The sequence below is a fragment of the Leptosomus discolor genome, chromosome 1 (assembly GCF_034619465.1).
Source record: "Leptosomus discolor isolate bLepDis1 chromosome 1, bLepDis1.hap2, whole genome shotgun sequence".
Lineage (NCBI taxonomy): Eukaryota > Metazoa > Chordata > Aves > Leptosomiformes > Leptosomidae > Leptosomus > Leptosomus discolor.
The window spans coordinates 143,448,570-143,472,963 of NC_141391.1; the positions used below are offsets into that span (position 1 = coordinate 143,448,570).

Here is a 24,394-nt window from a genome sequence, read left to right on the forward strand (position 1 = left end):
GCCCCTCCGCGGCTCGCCCCCTACAGGGGGCCCTCTCTAGCGTCTCGCGAGGTTGGCGTCCGCGGGCTCCTCCTCCTCCGCGCCGTGCGGGAAGTGGCGCGCGCGGGCGGCGTCTGGCGGCAGGGCGGGGCGGCCCGCGCCCAGGCGGAGGGGCCGAGCGGCGGGGCCGGGGCGGGCATGGGGGGTGAGTGAGGCCGGCCGGCCGGCGGGGCCCGGGTGGCTGGCGGCGGCGGCGGTGCCGCCGCCGCGGGCGGGGAGGCAGGAGGGGGGGAGGGGAGAAGGGGAGAGGCGCTCCCCCCGCCAGCGCTGGGGGAGCCGTTGTGCCAGCGGCGTAAGTGGCCGCGCGGGGGTCTCGTGGCCTCAGGGGTGGGCGGAGCGGGGGGGGCTTCGGCCGCTTCTCCCACCCCCGCGGGCGCCGGGCGCGGAGGCAGGAGCTGGGCCCCGCGCTCGCCGCGGAGCCGGCGGCGGAGGAAGCGGGCGCAGGGGCATGGAGGTCGCCCGGCCGGAGGCGCCCGCGCCCGACCCAGTCTAGGGCGTCCCGCGGGGCTCATCCCTCCTCCTCGGAGCGAGCCCGCGGCCGGGCCCGGGCGCGGCGTGGAGCAGGACCGGGACTTCTGCACCAGAGGAGGAGCCGGCCCAGGTGAGAAACGCTTCCCTTCGCCTGCCCCAGGCCTCCGGGCGCGCGGGGACTGACCTCGCCTCCTCTAGACCCCGCCGGTCCTCTGCGGCCGTGCCTCGTTCCTCCTCCTCCCTCGAGGAGCAGCGCGGCTTCCCGGCCCACCCGGCTCTCCGCCAGGCTGAAGGTAGGGTGGAAGTTCTTGGGCCGGACCACCCGCGCTGGGCTGGCCCGGGCTGCGGCTGGCCTTGGCTTCTGCCGAAAGGGATGTCGTGTGCCCCGCCAGCTGAGGATGGGTGCGAAACCTGCCCGCAGCCTGACTCGTGTAACTCCTCGTTACCTCTGTTTTTAAAATGAGCTCGTATGTGTTTTTTGGGTTTGCGTATTCTGTAATTCATCAGCATTTGTGTGGACGAAATAGATTTTTATACTGGAAACGTTATGGAAACGTCTAGAAGTTGAGTAAGTTTGAGGAGTGCTCGGGCTAGGATTAGTGGACTAAGTAGCACTTGTTAGAGAGTAGCGTAGGGGAAAGGGACCTTGGGGGTCCTGATGGACAGCAGGATGGTCATGAGCCAGCAAGGTGCCCTCGTGGCTAAGGCGGCCAATGGCATCCTGGGGTGTATCAGAAGGGGTGTGGTCAGTAGGTCGAGAGAGGTTCTCCTCCCCTTCTGCCCTGGTGAGACTCCATCTGGAATAGTGTGTCCAGTTCTGGGCCCCTCAGTTCAGGAAGGACAGGGAACTGCTTGAAAGAGTCCAGTGCAGAGCCATGAAGGTGATTAAGGGGGTGGAACATCTCACTTATGATGAAAGGCTGAGGGAGCTGGGTCTCTTTAGCTTGGAGGAGACTGAGGGGTGACCTTATGAATGTTTATAAATATGTAAAGGGTGAGTGTCAAGAGGATGGAGCCGGATGGAGCTGGGCTCTTCTCTGTGATGTCCAATGACAGGACAATGGGCAGAGGGTGCAAGCTGGAGCACAGGAGGTTCCACATTAACATAAGGAAAAACTTTTTCACTGTGAGGGTGACAGAGCACTGGAAGAGGCTGCCCAGAGAGGCTGTGGAGTCTCCTCTGGAGACATTCAAAACCCCCCTGAACGTGTTCCTGTGTGACCTGCGCTAGGTGGTCCTGCTCTGGCAGGGGGGCTGGACTAGATGATCTTTTGAGGTCCCTTCCAACCCCTAACATTCTGCAATTCTGTGCAGTTTGGGTCTCTAAGTTATGGTGGCCACCCTAACACAAGGATCTGCTGTTAGAGTTGCTTCAAAAGTATTTCAGTGATACTATAGGAGAGGGAAAGCTAGTCTATCAATGGGAGGCAGGAGAATGCACCACGCTTCATTGCAGAGTTCTCAGGCTTCCTAGTTGGGAAGAATACAAAGGGTGCTTCTATGAGCCTTGCTGGATAAGAAACACATTATAATTTCAGACTTGGTATGTCTGGCAGTAAGAGATCAAAGTACAGATGCAAATATTCATTCAAAAATAGAAAGGTGTACCTAGCAAAGTGAAGGCTGAAAATCTACTTAAAAGTGTGACGTTTATGTTACTTCAGGGTCTGTATGGCCTAATAATAAATTATTTTTGTTGCTTATTTTAGGAAATAAGCTTTAAATAGGAAGCTGTTTCTGTACTTTCTTTTTTCTTAAAAGTTAAGTGGGGAGGGTAATACCGTGCATTGTTGTTGCCTTTTCAACAGTGTACTTTCACATCTCCTGTATTTGTTTCCTCCTGAGAAAAAAATAGTTTCTTTTGATTAGAAATCTAGTATACTAAATATATAGACTAGTCGGAGTTCTGGAGGATATTTATTTCCATGTAAACAGATTCTTAAATTTTTTCTATTTTTTCAAAAGATTAACAGTTTTGTAGGAGCTAATGTATGCAATGTGTAATCTAAATACCGTAAGAGATAACCTGTTTAAAACTTGCACGTTCTACTAAGATAATATACTGTATAAATTGCATAGTAATGTTGTGATTTTTTTTGCCTTGTACAGTTTTTTTCTGATTTTAATATCTGTTTCTTTTAGGAAGAAAATGAAAATCTTTTCTGAGTCTCATAAAACTGTTTTCGTTGTGGATCACTGCCCATATATGGCAGAATCCTGCAGACAACATGTTGAATTCGATATGTTAGTGAAGAATCGGACCCAAGGAATTATACCTCTAGCACCCATATCAAAATCACTGTGGACCTGTTCAGTGGAATCATCCATGGAGTACTGTAGAATAATGTATGATATTTTCCCTTTCAAGAAACTGGTAAGTTCTTCTAGTCATACTGCATATGATACTGGATAGCGTATTTTTCCATTTTAATGAAGGCTTTTAATATCATTAGATGTGGCGTAGATTAAAAGATCAAATATAATTTGTTATATAAAAATTTCTTTGTGCTGCTGATACCCTTTATAGCTATTTAAATTGGGTTGAGTAGTATATGAATCCCATTATGTATTTATTTTTAGGACCTTTTGTTGTCATATTGTCACTTTGTAACTCAGTGGAAAACATGAGGAGAGGTGCTGTAAGGTAACTTATAGATAGATTATTGTGTTCTCCTGAGCTATAAGTTTTGAAAAGCTTGCGTGAGGTATTGCTTCAAATTGAATTTTGTTTCTAAGCGCACTGGGTACCACTTCATAAGGGTTTTTTTGGTGTCAACTTTGAAGAAATTCTGGATTTTAGGAAGAGGTAGGATTGCCTTGAAGCTACCAGTTTGAAAAAGTGGGAGAGCTTCCTGGCACACAGCTCCTTGTTTAGAAAAAGAAATGCCTGGTGGGTTCTGTAACATTGTGTCGTAAGTTAAGGTAACTAATCCCTGGGCTTTTTTAGATTGTTTTTTCTCCTTGTTAAGTAAACCATTGTGCAATGTCCTAAAGGTTAGTTACCTTCAAAGAAAAAAGAAGTTAACCTTGTGACAGTGATAGTGGTACAAAGTAGTGATGGTGGAATACTGGCTGTGTTAGAGAGAGGCTGGGCACTAGCGAATGCCTCTGGCAGTCAGTGATTTGATGCGTGTTGGCCGCCCTGCCTTGATTGCGTGTCCTGGTTCTCAGCAAAGGTTTAATTTAAACTCTATAGTTTAGAGCATTCTTGTCATCTTTAGAATGTATTTTGCTATGTGGTGTTTATTAAATCTTGCTAGATATTTACCCTTGTGATCTACTGTGACAGTCCTTGCAGAATGATTTGCGATATTACAGTTTTAGAATTTACTTTATTTTGTAGCTGTTCTACTGAAAATACTACGTAATTACTAAAATACTTCATAGTGTCCTGCAATGCTAATCTGGTGTAGAGATTTAGTGGCTTAAAAATATAGAGTAAGAAGTTAATCATAATGTTACTAAAGGTGTAATTGAATATAGCAGGAGTGGATCCTTTTTGTGCTTTTTGCTGTCTTATTTTTAGTTTGGTTTGTTGTTGCATGTGTCTCCAGAGTATCAGAAGAGGTGTAATTCATGTTGGTTTGGGTTTGGGGAAGTAGCCGTAATTATTTTGTTTTTCAGATTATCTGTATGATTGGCGGTTATCTTATGTGTGCTTTTTTGATCCTTTTAGGTGAATTTCATTGTGAGTGATTCTGGGGCTCATGTCTTGAATTCTTGGACTCAAGAAGATCAGAACTTGCAGGAGGTATGCTCTGTAACTGTTCTTTTGTTTTGTAAGTCTAGTTTAATTGCAGAATAAATAGCGGCTTCTTACTGTGCTCAATATGAAGTATGGTTAATTAAAGTGTTGGTAGATCTGGTCTCAAATTATTGTGTAGCGGAATTTTAAGTAGCCTGTGAGGCTGGACTATTCTATACGCAGCTTTACATAATTTAAAAAGAATCCAGAAACTTTGCATATAGAATTGTATATTAAAATAAGTGTTATGAAGAAACTACCTATGCATTTCTTTTGTATTTGGTGATACTTCTTGAATTTTATATTTGGGGTTTTGGTTTTTGTTTTTTTTTAACATTTACATGATAGGCAAATGAACTTCATTGGAAAAGAAATGTTGTAAATATTCTCTTTGCTCTTATTTTGTTTCATACTGAATGGACTTGTCCTCTGAAAAATTTGCTTTGGGGAGGAACTGAATTTCAAAATTCTCAGAAAATAAAAGCGGAAGGCAACTGATAATGTTAGAATTTCTTTCAGGTATTGGTTATAACTACTTATAGCCAGGTATTTTTCTGTAATAAATGAGAATGTTATATTCTCAAGGTTTAGTAGCAATTAATAAATGCATTGCAAAGGATAATTTAGGGCCAACTGTTTTCCAGAAGGCTGGCAACACATAATGGTATTTGCATTTAAAATCAGTCATAACGATGATTTTTTTTTTTTTTCTCCTAACTGATCATTTTAACAAATGGCTGGAAAGGAACTTGCAATAACAATGATGTCTGTCTTTTTAACTAGTTGATGGCCGCATTAGCAGCTGTTGGGCCACCTAATCCTCGGGCAGATCCAGAGTGCTGCAGCATACTTCATGGTCTGGTTGCAGCGGTTGAATCGCTCTGCAAAATAACCGAATACCAGCATGAGGCTCGAACCATGCTCATGGAGAATGCAGAACGTGTTGGAAATAGGGGAAGAATAATCTGTATTACTAATGCAAAAAGGTATGTATGGTAGTGGGCTCCTACCATTTAAAAAAAATGTTATTTCATACATTTTTAGAAGTCTTTCATTGATTGTCTTGAATTAGTGCCCTAAGTAGCTAGCTTTTTTGCATTGTTTGTTAGATTATTTCTTGCCTTGTTAAAGGTTTCATTTATAGAGGTCTGTTACAGTAACAAACCAAAAAATTTCCCTCTTGAAATAAGAGAGCATTTAGTGACATGTTGCTTTGAATAGGAGGATTGATTATCCTGCATTAAAAAAAAAAAAAATTTACAAAATTTCTTTCTAGTGACAGTCATGTTCGGATGCTTGAGGATTGTGTTCAGGAAACCATTCATGAGCATAACAAGCTTGCGGCTAATTCAGATCAGTGAGTATTCTTTTTACAAACATTCCAAAAAAGTTTCCCTTGTTCTGCGCGTGCCTGTTGTATCCTCTGAAGTGTGGACGTATTTTTGTCACTTGAAACTCACTCGAATGAACGAATGCCTCTGTGAAATAGAAGGTGCTAAATTGTGATATTGTTGACTTAGAGCTTTTCAGTATCATCCTTTATCCTCACAGGACAGTATTTCTTTAGGTTGTTACATTCTACATTTTGCTCCAAAATGAGACACGTAACTGTGCTGTGTTGTATACTGCATATTTGTAATCAGTAATGCATATGATGCGTTTTTTCGTGACAACACTGCGTTAATTTTATATTCATCTTTCTTCAACTGAACTAGCTAACTTTGAAACTAGTTTTTAATTTCTAAATTATTGTGTTGCCTAACACTGCCTTGAGATAAAGGAATCTCTTGAAATAGAGGTTGCATCTCCTCTGAGAAGTCATTTTTCTACTGTATGTTTTGTCTAATGAAACAGTGAACTGTTTGGCCCAGGGACTGTGTATTACCTTGTAAAATGTATAGTAGGTTGAGATCCTATATATGGTTGGTTGTTAAACAGCAGAAGCAGGAGGCTCCTATATCTGCCTGCTGCAATTGCAGTTTTGTATATGCATAAAGGATACTGCCCCAGGGAATCAAGTCCACTGTAAAGACAGAAGTGCGGTCTCATTCCTGTAGGCAGAGATGTGGAACAGTGTCCTGATCTCTCCAAGTTTCCAGCTGCCTTAGGAGACAAGCACACTATTTGGGTAGCTGTTTTCATGTTCATTGCAATCCCCTTATTAATACCCATACACACACTTGGAGACACAAATCCTCTGTAGTGGCAACTTTCAGTTGAATGAAGCTGAACAGACTACACCAGTTAAGGATCTATTCTATTGTTGTGTCCAAGAAACAACGCAGTGCTGTAGCATGTGAAGAGCTAGAAATGTTATACTTTTTTTTTTTTTCATTCTGATAAGAGCTTATTTTGAAGTATGTGCTTTTGAAAATCATTGATGTAACCTAGTTCCTACAGAATGTTTTCAGAAACAGTATGTTGTAATACATCTTTATGATTCTGTGTTCTGGAAATCAGATGGAGAATAGGTCTAATTTCTGGGAGATAGTCTGTGCCACACTGCAGGCTAAATAGAGTGTTTTTATTTTTAAGTCTAATGCAGATTCAGAAATGTGAATTGGTCTTAATCCACACTTACCCAGTTGGTGAAGAAAGCCTTGTTTCGGATCGTCCTAAAAAAGAGGTAAGGAGCTTAAAATGAGAAAATTTATCCAAGGATTAGGAGCCGTGTCAGACTGTGAACAGACAGTGTAAATTAAGTATTCGGCAATAATGTTTTGAACCTCTGGTGTCATCAGGTGTGGGAAAAAGTACAGGTGATAATTCTTTGAAATGTTGACTGCCTGCGCATTGCCATCTAAAGCGTATGCTTCGTTTTCTTGTTTTGTAGTCTTTGTGCATATATGGTATCACTTTTTTTCATTTCATTACTTAAATTCCTTGCATTCATGAATTTTCTCTTGTGAAGTAGGACTGTTAATGCTGTAGAATTATAGTCTTGGGTTTGATTTTTTTTTTTTTGAGAAGGAAATGCACATTTAGGAACCTAGTGGAAGACCATCAACTACTTGGCATGTTGAATAGCCAAGTAACTTTCCTGCTATTCAAGTATAAGCTAGTAGCTAGCACGAGCCCTGTTTCCTTAAAGATCTGTTGCTGAATGATGCAGATATTGTTCAACACTGCATGCTCCATGTTATCCAGACTGACCTGTTAGTGTTTTTAGCCTTTTGGTTCAATTGTTTTCCCATGAAACCAAAATGAGCTTTTGTATAAATTCTGTTGTTCCAGTGTTAGCAAACAGAATGCCTTTTTGATGAAAAGCATTGGAAAGCATATCTGCTTCCAAGTGGAAGTGCAATATGTTGTAGGAGTGTAGAATATACTTGAAGTTCATCAAATACTTGAAGTACCCTACAGGTACCTTTAAAGATTATTTTACGAAAAGGTGAGAGGATGCGTATAAGAAATTATTCTATATATTAACATCTCAGTTGTTCAGTAACAGAAGCGTGTGTGCTCTGTGGACTTGTTTGCTTAGTGGTGGTTGTTTGAAAACAAGTACGTACAAAATATTTGGTAGTATGTTCTGCTCTTCATCGGTCTGCTCTGCTCAGTATTTTAATGTTCTGTCTGTAAGAAAGAGGAAAAGACAGAAGAAAAAAGTCATATTCGTAACATGAAAGGCATCTAGTCCTGCATAAATTTATTGCATAAATAAAAAGGACTATAATAGCTGCTTGCCTGAGATTCTTTTCTACAAAACTCTTTTGTTGTCCTAAAAAAATAAAATGTGAACAGAAGAGAATAAATTGCCTGCTACTTTCCTCCATAAGGCAGTTGTCTTTATCACTTTTTTTTAGTTGGTTTTGTTTTCTTTTTAAAAAAGCCTAAAACCCATGTCCTTATTGGCTAGGGGAAAATCAAATGCATCTTATGGCTTGTGTTTGTTTCATTTGTGTACATATGACGCACTTACAGGTAGGTACATAAAAATTACTTTGTTCCTGTTACTCAGCAGGCAAAAGAGTGAAAAAGTAGGCCCAGAGCGGCTATTAAGATTTCTTCCCCATGTCATGGTACTAATTCTTCCTATTAACTAATGACGCAAGTTTTTTAGCTCGCTTCTAATTTTGCCAGTTTGTAGCAACTGCAACTAGAACAGGTATAACCTGCAGAATTCTCCATGAGATGTAATTTTTGCTGCTTTCTTCTTAGTTTCCCATGGTGTGAAGTTTTTGGGTGGTAGTTTTTCTCCCAGTCGATTTTAGCAGTATGAATGTGCTTATTTTAGGGTTTCAGATGATTAATGCTGTTACATGATACCAGAGCCTAGTTCATTAATACTATATATTCTGTCAATTTATTTTAGCTTTCGCCTGTTTTAACCAGTGAAGTGCACAGTGTCCGTGCGGGCCGGCATCTGGCTACAAAACTGAATGTTTTAGTACAACAGCACTTTGATCTGGCTTCAACCACAATAACTAACATCCCTATGAAGGTAATATTGTGTCTATAGCTTTGTGTTAACTAGCCGCATCACTTCTAAATTTGTTTGAAAATTTTTAATGTTTATTTTAATTGAATTTTTACATTGTTTTTCTCTCCATATCATATTTTCTGTTCTTTTTTTTTTTTTTTTATTAGCCCACATTCAATGTCTGTGACCAGGTTAGTAAAAATAAAGAAGGGGGAAAAAAAAGTAAAGAAGGATCACAGAACAAAATGTTGTATTGCTGAATCTCAATTTTTGATGTGGCAATACAAGTGTTATTTCAGTTCTGTTTGTATTGTTTTATATAAATACAATCTTATTTACCTCAGATTACTTTGTCTGTGATTCTTTTGTCTTTTTCTAGTTGTGTTTAGATATTCTTGACCCTTGTGCATTATAGTGGCATAGTGAGTCTCTTTTTCCTCTGTTTCATTATCATGCCCACCCAACATAAAGGTGTTTGTAACTAATAGCTGATTTTTGACTAAAGGTTTTCCAATAGGTTTCCCAGTTTGAAGATCCGTAAACCCAGGAACAGAGGGACAGGGAATATATTTAGTTCAGAAAGATATTAAATTAAACATCTTCTGTTCAAGGTTATGTCCCTATTTTTAATAACTTTTTTTATCGCTACTGAGAGGGAAATCAGTACAACTAAGAATTTCAAGTATTACTAAGTTTACAGTAATTTTCTGATCAGGCAGCAAGAGACAATTGAAACAGAAGTGTCAGTATTCAAACAAACAAAAAGGGCAGGGGCAGATAAAATTTCCTGAATAAAAAAAAAATCATCAAGTTCTACTACTGTCAATCATTACTTGCAACTTTGAAAACTTAGCAATATTGTATGGACTTCGTAAGTTAAAACATGAAATTAAAAATTACTTTCACATAGCATTTAATATTTAACAAAACTTTGGCATGGGTCATGGCATAAATGTGACTTAAGTTTGCAAATACCTTGTCTGTAACTTTCTGACCTGTGTGCTGCTGGTATGCCTCTCCCTTCTGCCTTTGTCCTTATAGTAATAGACTATGTTGGGTTCTCTGTGGTTTTTTCTTTTTTTTTTTTTTTTTTAACTTGGAATAAATTACCAAGGTTACTGTTCTGTTTTTGCCAGTCCTCTGTAGCTGTTTAAAGATGCAGTGTCCTCTTTACAAACATCCTTTCTTTTAATTATAACCTTGAAGCTGCAAGTACAGTTGTGTATCTGGAGTGCAAGGAAATGATAGTAAGTTTGAAGGGTGTGTCTTGGTTTGGATTCTTGAGATTTTTAGTTATGAAACATACTTGCTGATCTATTCTGCTGTCACCATTTGTTGGTGCTCAGTAAGTTGTAACTGCTGGTGGTATTCAATATGTTATAGGCTTCCCTAACTTCACTTAAACAAAAGTAGTTAAGCCTATTTTTTTACCTGTGGACCCTGTCATGACATTTGTATAAAGAGGAAACCATAGGGTTTCAAAAAAGGGAAAAAAAAAAAAAAGAGGAAAAGCAGATGGCTGCATCTTTAAACAGGTCAGAGAGCAAACAGTTTCCTCAACATTGCAATCCCGTTGTTGTCTGATGCACTTTGGAGAGTTTTTGTTTTCTTTTGGAGTGAAAGGTAAATGTAGAATCGTTTGTTTATGAAAACAGTGACCTCTAGCTAAAACAATTGTATTTGTTCTTTCTACCTTGATCTTTTAAAGGAAGAACAACATGCTAACACATCAGCCAACTATGATGTGGAGCTTCTTCATCACAAAGAGGCACATGTTGACTTTTTAAAGAGTGGTGAGTAGAAATGGTCCTTTGAAAGTGGCTTTTGACCAGCCTGCTGAAGTATTCACAAAGAAAGATTGTGAGCTTCAAACTGATGTAAATTTCAGGTGTGATTAGCCTATTTTCAGTTATTCCTTACGACCCAAGGACTTGATTTGTAATGTTGCCATTGGAGTTTTACTCATTACTGGCTTATTTTAATACAGTAATAAGGATAGGACAATGAAAAAACAGGTCAAATTCATCAGACGACATTTTGCATGTGTTCAGGATATTTGTATGAGATTTGAGGGGCATGTCAACTGCTTACTGAGATATAAAAAGTAGATGAGAGACCAGATGTGCAGTGATTTTACAAAAGAAAGTACCTCTTGTGGGTATTTGTGGAACATTATTCCTTGCGCAATTGAACTTTTAATCCATTAAGTAATAACAGTTGACATCACTTACATCCCTGTTTATGGCAGTAATTGCTTTGGAAAAGACAATAGTTATTTGGCTTTTGTGATTTCTTGTTATATTTTCAATACTGAGTATCCTTTTTGTAAATTTGGAATTATTACCTAGTATTCTTTTGAGGTGAATTTTTAATATCTGAGGTTAGGGAAACACAACAGTAATCCTTATGCAAAACTATTTTGTTCAGGCAACAGTGCTTGATGTAAAATTTTGTTAGTAAGTCAGGCTAAAAATTCTGTGCTAGAATTAAAAGCAAAGCCAAGCAGTGAAAAAACCCTCAGCCTGTCCCAGTGTGTTATGGAATACTTAGACTGTGTGCCTTTTCAGTGCTGAAGTCTCATTTGAAGCTTTTAAAGGCTTGTATGTGCTTTGGTTTTTCTTCCTGCGTTGATTGTAACTTCTGTTATGTGATTCAGTACCATTAAAAGCTTAGTCTGGTTTACTATGTGTGTGGAATACATGTATTTAGATATAGGCTGTAGATACTTGTTTTACTATCTGAAAATAGTTTTAAAGCATATTAGAAAGTTGTTTGTGGTTTAACTTCTAAGAAGTGAAGAGTTTAACAAATGAGTTATCAGAGTTACTTAACGGGGAGTGGATATTTCTCTTCTGAAGTTTGAAATCATGTGGCCTGTAAGCAGCCATTTTAGGGAGTCTGTGCTCCTTTTTCTCTTAAAGGGATTGCCATTTCTTTGAGAAAAAGGAGATAGCTCTCATCTACAAGTACTGTGCTCCATATTTTAGTGGAGTGTGTGATTAAAGATTGAGGAAAAAGAATAGGATGTTACGGTAATGAATTCAGACTCACCTGAACTCGTGTTACCGTGTTGAAATCATAAAACTTTATTGTAAGGGCTCAGAAATAGTTCTGTAGTACCTATTGGCTCAAGGAGTAAGTCTGCTAGTAGAAGCCAAAAGCAAGCTCCGACTGCAATTCCTCTTCAAAGTTTTTCTGTCAGAACTTTGAGAGGAAGAAGTCTGTTCTTGCATCCTGTAAATTTTGTTTTCTTTTCTTTGTTTTTAAACAAATCTTTCAGCTGTAATAGCTCTGGTGCTAGGAAAGTAGGAATTCAGTTGCACTGGTCTTATTTCGGTGAAATGTTGCTAGAGAATTTTTAGATTAAGTAAGTTTGGCCTTTAGATGTTCTGAGAGAGACTTTCTAAAATTATTCCAGTTATTTTAACTGGAAAAAAATAAATCAACTTTTACAAGTTACCTGCATGATTAATAAGGAAATCAGATCTTTTCTGAGTAAATGTCTTTGACAGGAATTAAACTTCTTACATGAAAGATTAAACTAAACCCTAATATATTACATAGGGTTGCATGTTGATGTATGTCTCATTCCTCCCAGTTATTGTGGATTCGAGCGTATTAAGTGATGATGCTACTGTAATTCTGAAACTTCATGCAAAACTCAGTTAATTCTTTCCTGAGTTAATGTGAGTTAAAGGTCATGAAGAATTGCAAAACTCACTAGTAGAAACATAGTTTAATGTGTTAAGGAGTACTGATAATGTCTGTTTTAAGGCCTTCAGGTGGTTCTTTTTGCCAGACTGGTTATCAGCGAGACATGTGAAAGTGTTTTGATGATAAAATGTCTACGGCCAGTAAAACATGTTGAGAGATGTTCAGATTGAATCTGACATAGCAAAGATACTAGATGACGAGACCAAATACTACTTTCCCCAAAAAGCCCAACTTGTCAAATGTGCCTTTAGATCGCTTTGACTTTGGGATATACGTGCAAGAAATGATCAGCTCTAACATTTGTTAATATTCTGATTTCTATGTGGAAAATTAAAAAAGTTGTTGTCTTAAAGTCCTTGTCATTTTAGAATAAAAATATTGCCTGTTGCAGATAAAACAATACATATCTATAATTTTCTAAATGTTGGATCAAACTTATGGAACATACTCTGAGGCTGCAGTATTTTGTTTACTGAATTGGGTTTTAAAATATATGCAACAGCTCCTGATTTTAAAGGGTTATTTTTAAAACTGCTGCTGCCAGTAACTTTTTTGCCTTAGATATCTTTTTAAAATTAGATTACATTTTCTGTATGCTCATGTTATGAATATTTTGTATCTTAAAAGTTTTTAGAGGTTTTTGCTGTAATAAAATGTGGTTGATCACACCCTTTTTCTGACTTTATATTGCAGGTGATAATCATACAGGTGGCAATAGCAGAGAAGGCACATTTAAAGAAACTGTTACGTTAAAATGGTGTACTCCTCGAACAAATAGTGTGGGTAGGTGACATGATATCTTACGAAACGGATATTTTAACTTGTGTTGAACACTGTTCTCCCTGTACACCGATAAGAATCTGCACAAGGAGGTTGATTTGCTGCTTGTTAATGCTGGTTTTACCTTTTGCTCTATAAACCTTGCTGCTGACTGCACCCTGCTTTACTAATGGTCATACGATGCTCTCCTGATCTTGGCTCATCAGTGGTTTGCACAAGAGGTGAGAGGGGTAGTAGTGTTTTTCTTGGTGCCTTTTTTCCATCTCTTAAGAGACTTGAGTACCATGAAGTTGTTCCTTGACTACAGTGTTCGATAATTATTTGCCCCTCCCACAGGGCTAAGTATACCTTGTCAGTTCCACAGTGGTGTTTTTTTAACGTAGCAGCTTTGAGACATTGAATCTTTTTCAGTTTTAATTCTTGTTTCAGGGGAAGGGGGAGGTTAAAATACTATCTTCAGTATAATCTTTAGAGTGCTAAGTAAGAAATTTTTGTAAGAAATTTATATATGCCATGGTACTGTCAATAGACTAGGCTGTTTGTATTAACTTTTGAATCTGATCAAGGGAGAGATCTCTACCCAAATCTGAGTAGAGAAGGACAGGGAAGATTTCAGGAAACATAGGAACCCCCTGTGCATTCAGCTCATGCACCCTGTAGGCTATCAGCAAGATATGTTGACTCCTTGAGCCAGCAGGTCAAAAGCACAGGTGAGAGAAATGAGAGGAGGCTCACTCTACAGTAACATAATTCAGGAGATAAAGAACTGGAGGTTCTGCTTGGGAAATAGGGCTTGGGAATGTATTAGGTTCTTGGAGTTGAGGGTACTGGAATGATTGCAAGAAGATGGTGAAAGGTGCAGACTTCTAGATCGACATCTAGATTTTTTAGTTCTTCTGATTGTGGGATTGTCTCCTTCTCTTTCTTTTATTTTGTGGGAAGTTTTTTCTGTATGTGGAACTACACTCTCAACTTTTCTACTCGTTTATTTTTCAGAATTACACTATTGCACTGGAGCGTTCAGAATTTCACCAGTAGATGTAAATAGCAGACCTTCTTCCTGCCTTACTAACTTTCTCCTTAATGGTAAATTTATGTCTTTGGCTAATTATTTATTGTTTTAATTGTTAATATTGTGAATAGAGCTCTTACCATGTTATGATTTGTATAGTAGTAAATGTCTGTGTACTGTAAATATGCCAAGTTTCTTTTGACGTGTCGTATAAATAAGAGAAGAAACTTGTTACATGTACTGAAAGGCAAATGGGGTGTGTTTGGAAACTTGAAGATGGGAGGGAAGATGTAAAGAAGGAGCAAGTATTAAATTCTGGTAGTTCTTTTCTGAATCCAAATGTAGAATACTTTTCACTTTATGCTATTTAGTAGGAAACACCGCTGTCAGTAGGTGATAGTGCACTCGATCACAATGCTTACTCTGACTATTGCAAAACACTAGCAACTCATGTCTATGCCTGATTTATAGCAGATGCTGGGCAGCCTCAGAAAGGTCTTTTAACTGGATTATGACCAACTAAGTATGTTGGTCAATTGAAGCAGACATACCCTTGTGTGCTGGGATCGGTCCAAAAGTAGGTTAGATTGAGTTATTTTTTGCTTATCTGCAAGACCTTGCCCATTGCCATGAATAATCTTGCTGTAAGAGGCTGCCTTTTAGGTACGTGTTAAAAAGGTAAGCCAAAGCTGTTTCTTCTAAACAAGTAATATGTAGTCAGTGTTGATTACATGTGGAGTTTTTTTAGTTTGCCAACAAAACTGCATTACGAACATCCTTTTAATGGGATGTTTTCTTCAGTCAAGTCATTTGAATGTCTAAATAAATGTGCGGTGGTTTTATTAAACACTATATTTTTATGTATTTTTCTCTAAAATTTCTGTATTGAAAAAGTACTTTGATTAATAAAACCAGTTAGAACCAAAATTAATAGCATATTTCAGATAACCGCTCTCTTCTGATCCTTTATTTTTGCTTCCTCATAACAAACGACTACTTTGGAGAATGCACCCTTTTATTCTTAGTGTATTTTACTGGAAGTTAGACAGTTTTATTCCTCTGTCTGATAAACAGTATCCATTTTAAGCATTAACAAATATCATCAATTGATACCTTTATACTCAAGTAGGTTTTGTTACTTTTTAGAAGTTGCGTTTAATGAGAGTTTCTGCAGTAGGGCCAAATAAGTTTAGTATACAGCATAATCTGTAATTATTAAAAATAGCAAAGTGCCCTCACACAGTATCCCATTGTAATGTCTTACAAATATGTATTTTTCCTAACAATAATGTCCTACAGAGAAAGGGATTGGTTGGTCCAGGAGAGAGGCTTTTTGATCTTTCTGTGTAAAATTGAAGAGCATATGACACTGTTCTGTCTAAAGAGTAAATACTGAAAAGAGATAGCTGTTTCTCGTTCAGCTAGGTGAAAACACAACTCTAATGGCTTCAGAGCCTTACTGGCTAGGTACAAACCTGTGTTGTGTATCTGTAGTTTTTAGTTTAAAATTGCAGCACGCGGTAAGTAATGAAACTGATCTCATTTCCAACAGGTCGTTCTGTTTTGTTGGAGCAGCCGCGCAAGTCTGGCTCTAAAGTAATTAGTCACATGCTCAGCAGCCATGGAGGAGAAATTTTTCTGCATGTATTGAGCAGCTCACGATCAATTCTAGAAGATCCCCCGTCAATTAGTGAAGGGTGTGGTGGAAGAGTCACTGACTACCGGATTACAGTAAGATTATTTTTTTTTTTCTTTCTTTAAATTGTTGCTTGTCTCAGATGACAAGAGATGTAGTGCAATAGATGTGTAAAGGAAATGTTGGTACGTGGTGTGGATTGCACGATCAAAGTGTACTGCTGATACATACAAAGTAATACATCTGCATATTGTTATGCCCACTTCATAGAATCCTTTCCATGTCAAGGAAGTACTTGCCTCCTTATGCACTATGAGTATTTAAAGCTTGTTCTGATTCTAGACTTAACATTTTTCTTGGTGTTTTCTGTGGGCTGGATGCATGTAGGACTCTTATTGGCAGAAGGACAGATTGCATGTGAATGGTTTGTACAATAAATAGAAAAGATGAAGTTGTCAGCTTTGAACCCTGGGTATGGAGCAGACAATCAGCTGGCATTCTTTGCTGTTTGTTTGTTGTTGTTTTTTTTTTTTCCCCCAATGCATCCTTTGTATTTGTTGTAAACAAGCAGAAGTGGCTTCCAGAGGAACGTAATAAAACTCTTACCATACATGAAATAACCTTGCAGATCCAGAAAGCCTCCTCATCAGAAACTTTGCATCGGGTTTTTAACCCATATTTTTATACAACTATTTTTGGGTTCACCCGGGTTAATACACATCTGAAAGCTGGGAACGGGGCTCTGGTTGTTTGGGTCAAATTTAGCCATGGGGATGGTACATGGTTAGTGATAAGCAAGACTATGCTGTTTCGCCCGTTCAGTGAAAGTGACTTTGTTAGAGAAATGCCTAATTGTATCTTGTTTGGTTATTAGGATTTTGGTGAATTTATGAGGGAAAACCGATTAACTCCTTTTCTAGAGCCCAGATATAAGATCGATGGAAGTCTTGAAATTCCATTGGAACGTGCAAAAGATCAGTTAGAGAAACATACTCGTTACTGGCCTATGATTATTTCTCAGACTACCATCTTCAACATGCAAGCTGTACGTATCCTGGGGTTTGTAACCTTTTATTCTGTTCTAGATCGAGTTTCACCTTGTCACTTGGTGAAATATTAACTGTTTTATGATAAATCACCTGCCACAAAATCAGTTTATTTTCAGCTTTATTTTCACTTAAGTAGTTTATATTTAATGTCAATCAATTATTGGAATGCCATCTGAATAGGGTGGACTATTTGAACCTGACAGCTACAGTACTGCTGGGTAAAGAAAACTTGCATCTGCATATACTTGCTCAGAGTTGTTACTAAATGGAGGATAAGAGGGGGTGTTTTTGTAGTGTGCTGTTCCATAGTTCCATTGCCTTTAATGTCTGTCATCTTCCTGTTTCTCCTCTGTGACATACACAGATTTTCTCGCTGTTGACTTTTGTTTTGTCTTACAGGTAGTGCCATTAGCCAGTGTGATTGTAAAAGAAGCAATGACCGATGAGGATGTTCTGAATTGTCAAAAAACAATATACAATTTGGTAGACATGGAGAGGAAAAACGATCCACTGCCAATTTCAACAGTTGGTACCAGAGGAAAGGGTCCAAAAAGGTTACATGCATATATTTTTTTGTTGATGCTGGACTTTTTTCAGAAATATTCTATTGACATTGTTTTCATACCAAATATTTTAAATTTAACCAAAACAAATGCTGTGAATACTTTGCCTGTGTCATTTAGGGGCTATCAGAGTACTGATAGTGCTGTATGTTAGGGAAAAAAAAGTCTTTTTATTACTCAAGAATTGGAGTATGTTAAAAAATAAGAAAGCAAAGACAGTCGTCAAGAAAGATAAGAGAAGATACCAGCTAGAACAGAGAAAGTGGAATAATTTCAAATTAATAAAAGGGAAAACTTAAACATATTATAAATGAACAATGCTTTTAAACTAGGTTATATTAGAATAGTCAAATCCTTTTGAAACAGTTATTTAAAATATGGGCTACTTCTTTAAAACAAGCATAGAATATCCTGACATCTCAGTCATTGTGATGTGTGCATTGTGTTTCCAAGGACTGGCTGAAAAGAAATTCAGCTACAGAAGATTTGCCCACATGACTGGAAGTTAGTTACAGTAGCATGGTGCAGTTCTTTCTAAATTTTTTTATCCAAAGAATTAAATAGTGGTTAATTTGTGTGTCAGTATGTGAGTGGCCCTCTGCATATCCTGACATTGCAGTTAGCAAACACCTAAGAGGATTCAGAAGTGCCTTTTGGCACTGAGGTTTTGTGAAAGTTAAGAATTTGACTGCAGTGTACATAGTCTATTTCAATTGAAACTTAACTCTGGTTCTTAATTGGGAGTGGTTACATGCAGTGTGGCTTCAAGTTTCAAGGATGGAGTAATCCCAGGTGGATAGATCTCTAGTACAAGAGAGGACAGGCAATCTGTTCGGAGTTAGTTTTAGTTTTGGGTTTTTTTTTTGTTAAGGTCTGGTTTTTAGCCTTAATTATTCAATGGTTTAATGATCTAGGTAATCCTGTATGTAATACATTTTTTCTGGCCTTGCTTAGAGATGAACAATACCGGATTATGTGGAATGAATTGGAGACCCTTGTACGAGCACACATAAACAACTCTGATAAACACCAGCGAGTCTTAGAATGTTTGATGGCTTGCAGAAGCAAACCCCCAGAAGAAGAGGAGCGCAAGAAACGAGGTAGAAAGAGAGAAGACAAAGAAGACAAGTCAGAGAAGTTGGGCAAAGACTATGAATCAGATAAGCCATGGCAAGAATCAGAAAGGTAAATTTTCTGAAGTGAAATAAAACCTTAGGGAGATAATTTTTGTTGTGCCCTACTTCAAAGGGGAGAGGAATTGAGGCAAAACAGTTGCAGGTTTCAATTTGATGTGTTCGTGCTTGTAACCTCGGCTTATGACCAGTGAGTGTGGATCCCAAGGTTTTTTGGATCAGTCACCATGACCAAGCTTGGGAAATGGTCATCTTATTACATTTCCTGCTTATCAGACTTTTCACATCAACATATTTTACAAGCAGTATGGTTCTTGGACAAGTTGTTGACCACTTAGGAGGGCCTTTCAGCTTGAGGAGTTGCTGCTGTTAGATTTTATTGTAACCACACCACCTGTTAGACATTAAACTGCTTTATAGAAATATAAAGCATGACTAAAAACTCGGGACAGGCAGTTGTTTTCTCTTGACCTGTAGATAGTTTGGGTAATTTAATTTGTCTCTCCTCTTTAGTCGAATGTCAGGATTGATTGTCCATATACCTACTGCTAATTCATGTTACTGTAAGTTGTCTAGTAAGCATCTGTCAATCTCTTCTAGTTTTATGTTCAACTACTATTCTAAAGAGATCAGAAAAACGTCATGGTAGTAAGCTTAATTTGCGTATGTTTTGTCCATGCTATGATCATTTAGAACAGGAGGACTTTTCTCACCTACGTTGTCACCGTGCTGATGACCTTTCATGCCTTTCAGAGCGTGATCAAATCCATTCCTACAACTGCTTTTACTTTCATATGTGGAACAAAAGTAGGGACTGAGATAAAAGGGATTTGGTATACAAGAGGTCTGAATCCACATAGAGAAGATAAGAGGAAATTGTGTGGTGGTTTTGTATATTCATTGTTACTTAGTCTTTCCTTCAAAATTCAGAATGATCAACTGTCTCAACAACTACAATATAGATACTGCTAACTAATTTAAGTGAAATTATATTTTAAGATCCTTCCCTTTACTTAAGGCTTTATCCAGAGGATTATTTGGCTAGTCTTCCCTGTTGTTTTTCACCCATTCCAAGGGGTCAAGAGAAATTTTCCTCTGATATGGGTCATGTACAACTTTGAGGAGTACAGAGTGATACTGAGAATCATATGTGCTGCTCTAGCATATTTTACTTCACTTTTTTTCCTTTCCTCTCAAAAAGGTTAAAAGGTCTTTTGGATCATGAAAAAGAAGAACTAGCAGAAGCTGAAGTTATCAAAGATTCCCCTGATTCTCCTGAGCCACCCAACAAAAAGCCACTTATTGCAATGGATGAAATGCCCACGGTTGAAAAGGCAAAAGGTAAGCCAGAAGAATTGTGACAGATTGTTCCTTTTAAAGATAGAAGTTACTGTATCAGTCTGTATTTTTCTAAAGTACTGAATGATACAAATCTTCTTGGAGTTAAAGCTAAGCCAGTGAGGATAATTTTTAATTAAGCACTCAGTGTTGAGAAATTCTTGGTAATATGTTAGCCTCAGCAGGTCTATGTAAAAAGAGAGATACCAAGGTACTGTGTGGGTCTACTGATAGGCACTTGGGTTGACGGGGGGTTGGACAGATTTCTGCTGGTGCTATTTGAGCTACTGTACGTCAGAAATGCTATTTAAGGACAGGTACCAGAACTCACTGTCTCCTGCTGACTAATAAAGATAAACATGCCTAAGCAGTACAGTTGTAGGAACGGGCCGTTCTCACTGACCTCTTCCTTGGTGTGAGCTGTTATCATCTGTCACAATGGCCGAGCTGATGTTCAGATTCTACATTTGAAGCAAAGTCAGTCTCGCCTGAAGCAGCTACTCAGCTCTGTTTTATCACTTTGCATATTTTGTATTTGTTTAGCCTCTATTATAGGGTGTTTTAATGTTAGTGGGTTTAATATGTTGTGCTGCTATAGCCTGTAGTGTCTTCTAAGCATTTATAGTGATGTAATGTTTAAGATTTCAGAAATTAAATGGCTTAGACTCTTTTTACTTGCAATTTTAGGGCCAATGTCCTTGCTGTCTTTATGGAGCAACAGGATTAATACTGCCAACTCTAGGAAACACCAGGAATTTATTGGTCGTTTGAACTCTGTCAACAATAAAGCTGAGCTATATCAACATCTGAAAGAAGAAAATGGGTTTGTATCAGTAAATGCATCACTACAAAAGTCTTAGCAGTAGTCAGTATGCAGCATGGAGGAATACTTCAGTTACAGCATTAAGAACGCTCCTTACTCTTTTGAGTTTTAAAATACGTAAATACATCCTTTATCCCTCAGTACTGCTGGACAACTACAGCCGTGTTTGCTTTTGAGTTGTTTGCATCTGTGCTGAGCAAGGCTGAATGCTGATAAATGGTCTTCCCTGTGCCTTAGCGATTGCCCTTGCAGCGAACTCTTAAACTTCAAGGGGTTAAATGGCAGCTAAGTTGAGATTCTTTGTGCCAGTCTGTTGCTTGCTTTAGCTTCCAAAGGAATGGCTAATAGAAAAATACTGTCTGTAGCAGAGTGGTCGAATCTTATGCTGTGCTGTAATGAAGTTGATAGTGGTCTATGTTCTACCAAAAAGTACTGAAAAAACAAACCAGCCTCCTCTTAAGTAAATAAGATGGTGGTAGTCGATGGTCAGTGAAGGGTGAAAACGAAGACCGTGAAACAAACTGCTAAAGCTCGAATTTGAGAAATAAATTCTCTGCAGTCACATGAATACGGGCTTTTGTCTTTTGGTGAGGTTGATAATGGATAGCTTTTTGCGGTTTTTGCTGGAAAGGTTTGTTGCAGAAACCTCTCCTTTATGTACTACTACTGCTTAAAGAAGTTTTAAGAGGAGGTAAGAATGTGTATGTTGGGGGCAGGGAGAGATAGGATGATTAGTGAAGTAAAAAATACTTATTAAAAAAAGTTTTTAAGTCTATTTTTTTCCTTAATCTTTGATTATATTTCCAGTAACAAGCCTTACCAGCTGTTGTCTTGCCTTTCAGAATGGAAACAACGGAAAATGGAAAAGCAGGCCGGCAGTGATGATTAATTTTGTTTCTTTGGACGAAACTTGGCCGAATTGCAAAAATATGTAATGCTGGAATTGATATTAGTACCGTTTCAGTACAGTTGTATAGCTGTTTTGATTGTTTTTTACGTTTTTCTATTATTTTTGCTATGAAATATGAAATCCACATGTCACTGAAATGAATAGTGTGCAAACAGCTGTCCCAAAGTACTTTACAGTCATGTTTTTAGGATGAAGAAAACCTGTGCCACCATGGACTAAATCAAGTAATCAAAAATGTTAAGAGTTTAAAGTCCTTTCCCATAAGTATTGTTTAATATCTCAAAATCAGTGATGACTGTTTATTAAAAAAAATCCAAATAATTGGTAATTAACTGATAATATTGTTAACTTTGGTTCATGAATACTTTTGTTTATATAAAACTTCCTCAGGACTCCAGAATTATGGAAAAGACTGCACACTGAGTACCTGGTCACTGAGCTGAGAACATGCCAGTCTTGGTTTTCAGTTAAGGGGTGGGAGAGTGAGTGGTTTTGCAAATAAAAATTGTTGCTTTAAGGACTTTAAAAAATTGACTAGAAATTATCTTTAGAAAGTAAAGCCTTTCAGGTTGTTTTGCTGGAGTTAAGTCTTTGTAAGCGAAAGTAAAATAAAGTTTTTGCTAATGATTAAATTATTTTTTGGATTAAATATACCCTCTTAAGACGGCTGTGGTTTTAGCTCTAAGCTTTTTGAATGTCACGGGGAGACTTATTCTGAATATTAATGGCTGTGAAATGACGAAGTGGATGATCCGTCTTCAGTTCCTTGGAGTAGAGCCTCATTTTCTCTCATTGCAGGGTAGATTTCTCAAATGGGAAAACTCTTACCCAATGTCTTTGTAAGGTTTTGGGTTGGCTTCCAAATGTGTCAGCTTGAGTGGGCTGAGTAGCTCAGTACTCCACGTCTATCAGCCTTCCTCTGATCCGCACCCATTGCGTTATTCTAGTTTGCATAAGCAACTGAGAGTCTCTCAGATTTGATACGTTACAGTTTAAGTTGATTTAAGACACATCTTTGTGAGCTTTTCTAAAACTAATGTGTTCGTATTTCGTCACCTGAAACTTTAAATACCGTAGTTCACAATGACTACCTCTGAACACAAATACCTGCAAGATTCTTGGCTTACATTGTTGGCAGAGTCCTTTCTTCAGCTGTGTCAGAGTACCAGGTGTAGTTTCAAGGTGGTTATTTGGCCACTGATGCAGATGTGTTTTCTTTTAAATGATTTGAGAATTGTTTTTACAGAGTGATTAAAGAGTACTTGCATGATAATATTTATCATATTCTAAAACTTAGGTAGCTTTTACAGAAGCAGTGTGTAATTTTTGGAGGTCCTGAAGTCTGAAGACTTTTATTTTCATTACTTAATTGAAAATAAGATGTCCTGCATCAGCACTTCTCTTGATCTCCTACCTGAAATGTACTGATGGAGGAAACTACCACAGAATTATTGTTCCACATAAGTTTGGTTATTTTAATGAGATTGTACTGCATATCAGTCTGGATATTTCTCTTGTTTACTAAAGGAGTTTTAAAGTCTGGAACCTAGGGAGCATGTAAATGTCACCTTTCTGCAATTTGTTGCTGGTCTAGAGAAGTATAACTGAAAAGCTTATCCTGTGCCTTGAGGAATGGTGTGTGTTGTGTCTCCTGATGTGTCACTAATATTCAGCGCAGTCCTTAAATATGCCCAGGAATTCAATACTTTATTAGAGCAAAAGAAAAAATCCGCACCTGCTGTTTAAATGGGTGACTGTTTAGCTTGTTTCCTAACTAAATTTTCCCCTTTTGGAACATCTGCCAGGTAAGACTGTTGTGTGATTAGACGAGCAGGGCCTGATTCTCCAAGGTGATTGACTGTGGGTCTGTATTCTAAGTACTTGAAGAGTCTTACTGAGACATGAGATACTCCAAGGGCTGATGTTTCCTGCAGTTATCCTTTGGATTTATATTTTACCAATCTTATGTCTAGACTGTTGACTACAGTGAATTACTGCTGCTTTGTTGACTTTTACATTGGATTTAGAGCTGGTTTATAGCTGCCTGGCTTCTGGAAAGCATTGAAGTAGTCAGTCATCCAGAGCAATTTGTATTTACCCAAAAAGTTATTCAACGCTGTAAATCCAGGCAAGTGCTACTCGTTCGTGCAAGATGATACAAATCCTGTCATTACTGTTGTATTCACTGAGCAACTGCTGTCCCAAAAAACCATAACATTACTAATGTTTTCATGCACACAGCTAACCAGTGCGTGTTGTTCTTCTGCTCCCACAACTATGTTACAGCTAGAGGGGGATTGCACACACAAATGTAATCTGTTCAAATACTTTGGTCCTGTAGCTCTAGGTACCCTTGTGGCTAGTGAGCTGTTCAAATTCTCTTTCTATGCCATGACTAGTGGTTGAGCTGTGCTGCTGTGGGGTGGTGCAAGTCTTAAGTTTGGAGAGAAGGCAAGCCAGCAGGGGCTGCAGGGACCTGCGCTGGGATGTCATGTTGGCATCTGGTTGTTTGCAAATGTTAATCTGCGCTACGACATAAAAGTGGGCCGTGGGAGAGCTTTTCTCATCTCCCAGTTGTGCACCATGCCCAGATCTGTCCCTGGACTGGATTCCCTTTGGGCTGATCAGCAGCCCGCTCTCAAACTGGATCCAGTTCTGCCTTGTTCCCTTCGGGTAAGAGCGCGCATTTGTGCCTGTGTTCTCTAGCCTGCAAAAGCTAATGCTTTTGTTCTTTGGCTAGCTCGCTGCTCTCTAGGGT

At 38.6% G+C, this 24,394-nt stretch overlaps 1 protein-coding gene across 2 annotated transcripts; it reads left to right on the plus strand.

Annotated features, from left to right (window-relative positions):
* The first annotated feature begins 589 nt into the window (after positions 1-589).
* INTS13 (integrator complex subunit 13) lies at positions 590-22,262 on the plus strand. 2 transcript variants are annotated; one of them, XM_086466488.1, is made up of 18 exons: positions 590-640; positions 2,653-2,884; positions 4,187-4,261; positions 5,039-5,241; positions 5,532-5,612; positions 6,791-6,881; positions 8,571-8,699; positions 8,846-8,869; positions 10,387-10,471; positions 13,086-13,175; positions 14,169-14,258; positions 15,737-15,915; positions 16,695-16,865; positions 17,269-17,423; positions 18,387-18,617; positions 19,767-19,906; positions 20,591-20,726; positions 21,569-22,262. In XM_086466488.1, the coding sequence occupies exons 2-18, from the start codon at positions 2,660-2,662 to the stop codon at positions 21,606-21,608; spliced, it is 2,145 nt and encodes a 714-aa protein (XP_086322614.1). In that variant the 5' UTR covers positions 590-640; positions 2,653-2,659; the 3' UTR covers positions 21,609-22,262. The 2 variants fall into 2 exon arrangements, with proteins under 2 accessions (XP_086322614.1, XP_086322605.1); XM_086466479.1 differs by lacking the exon at positions 8,846-8,869.
* The last annotated feature ends 2,132 nt before the right edge of the window (positions 22,263-24,394 follow it).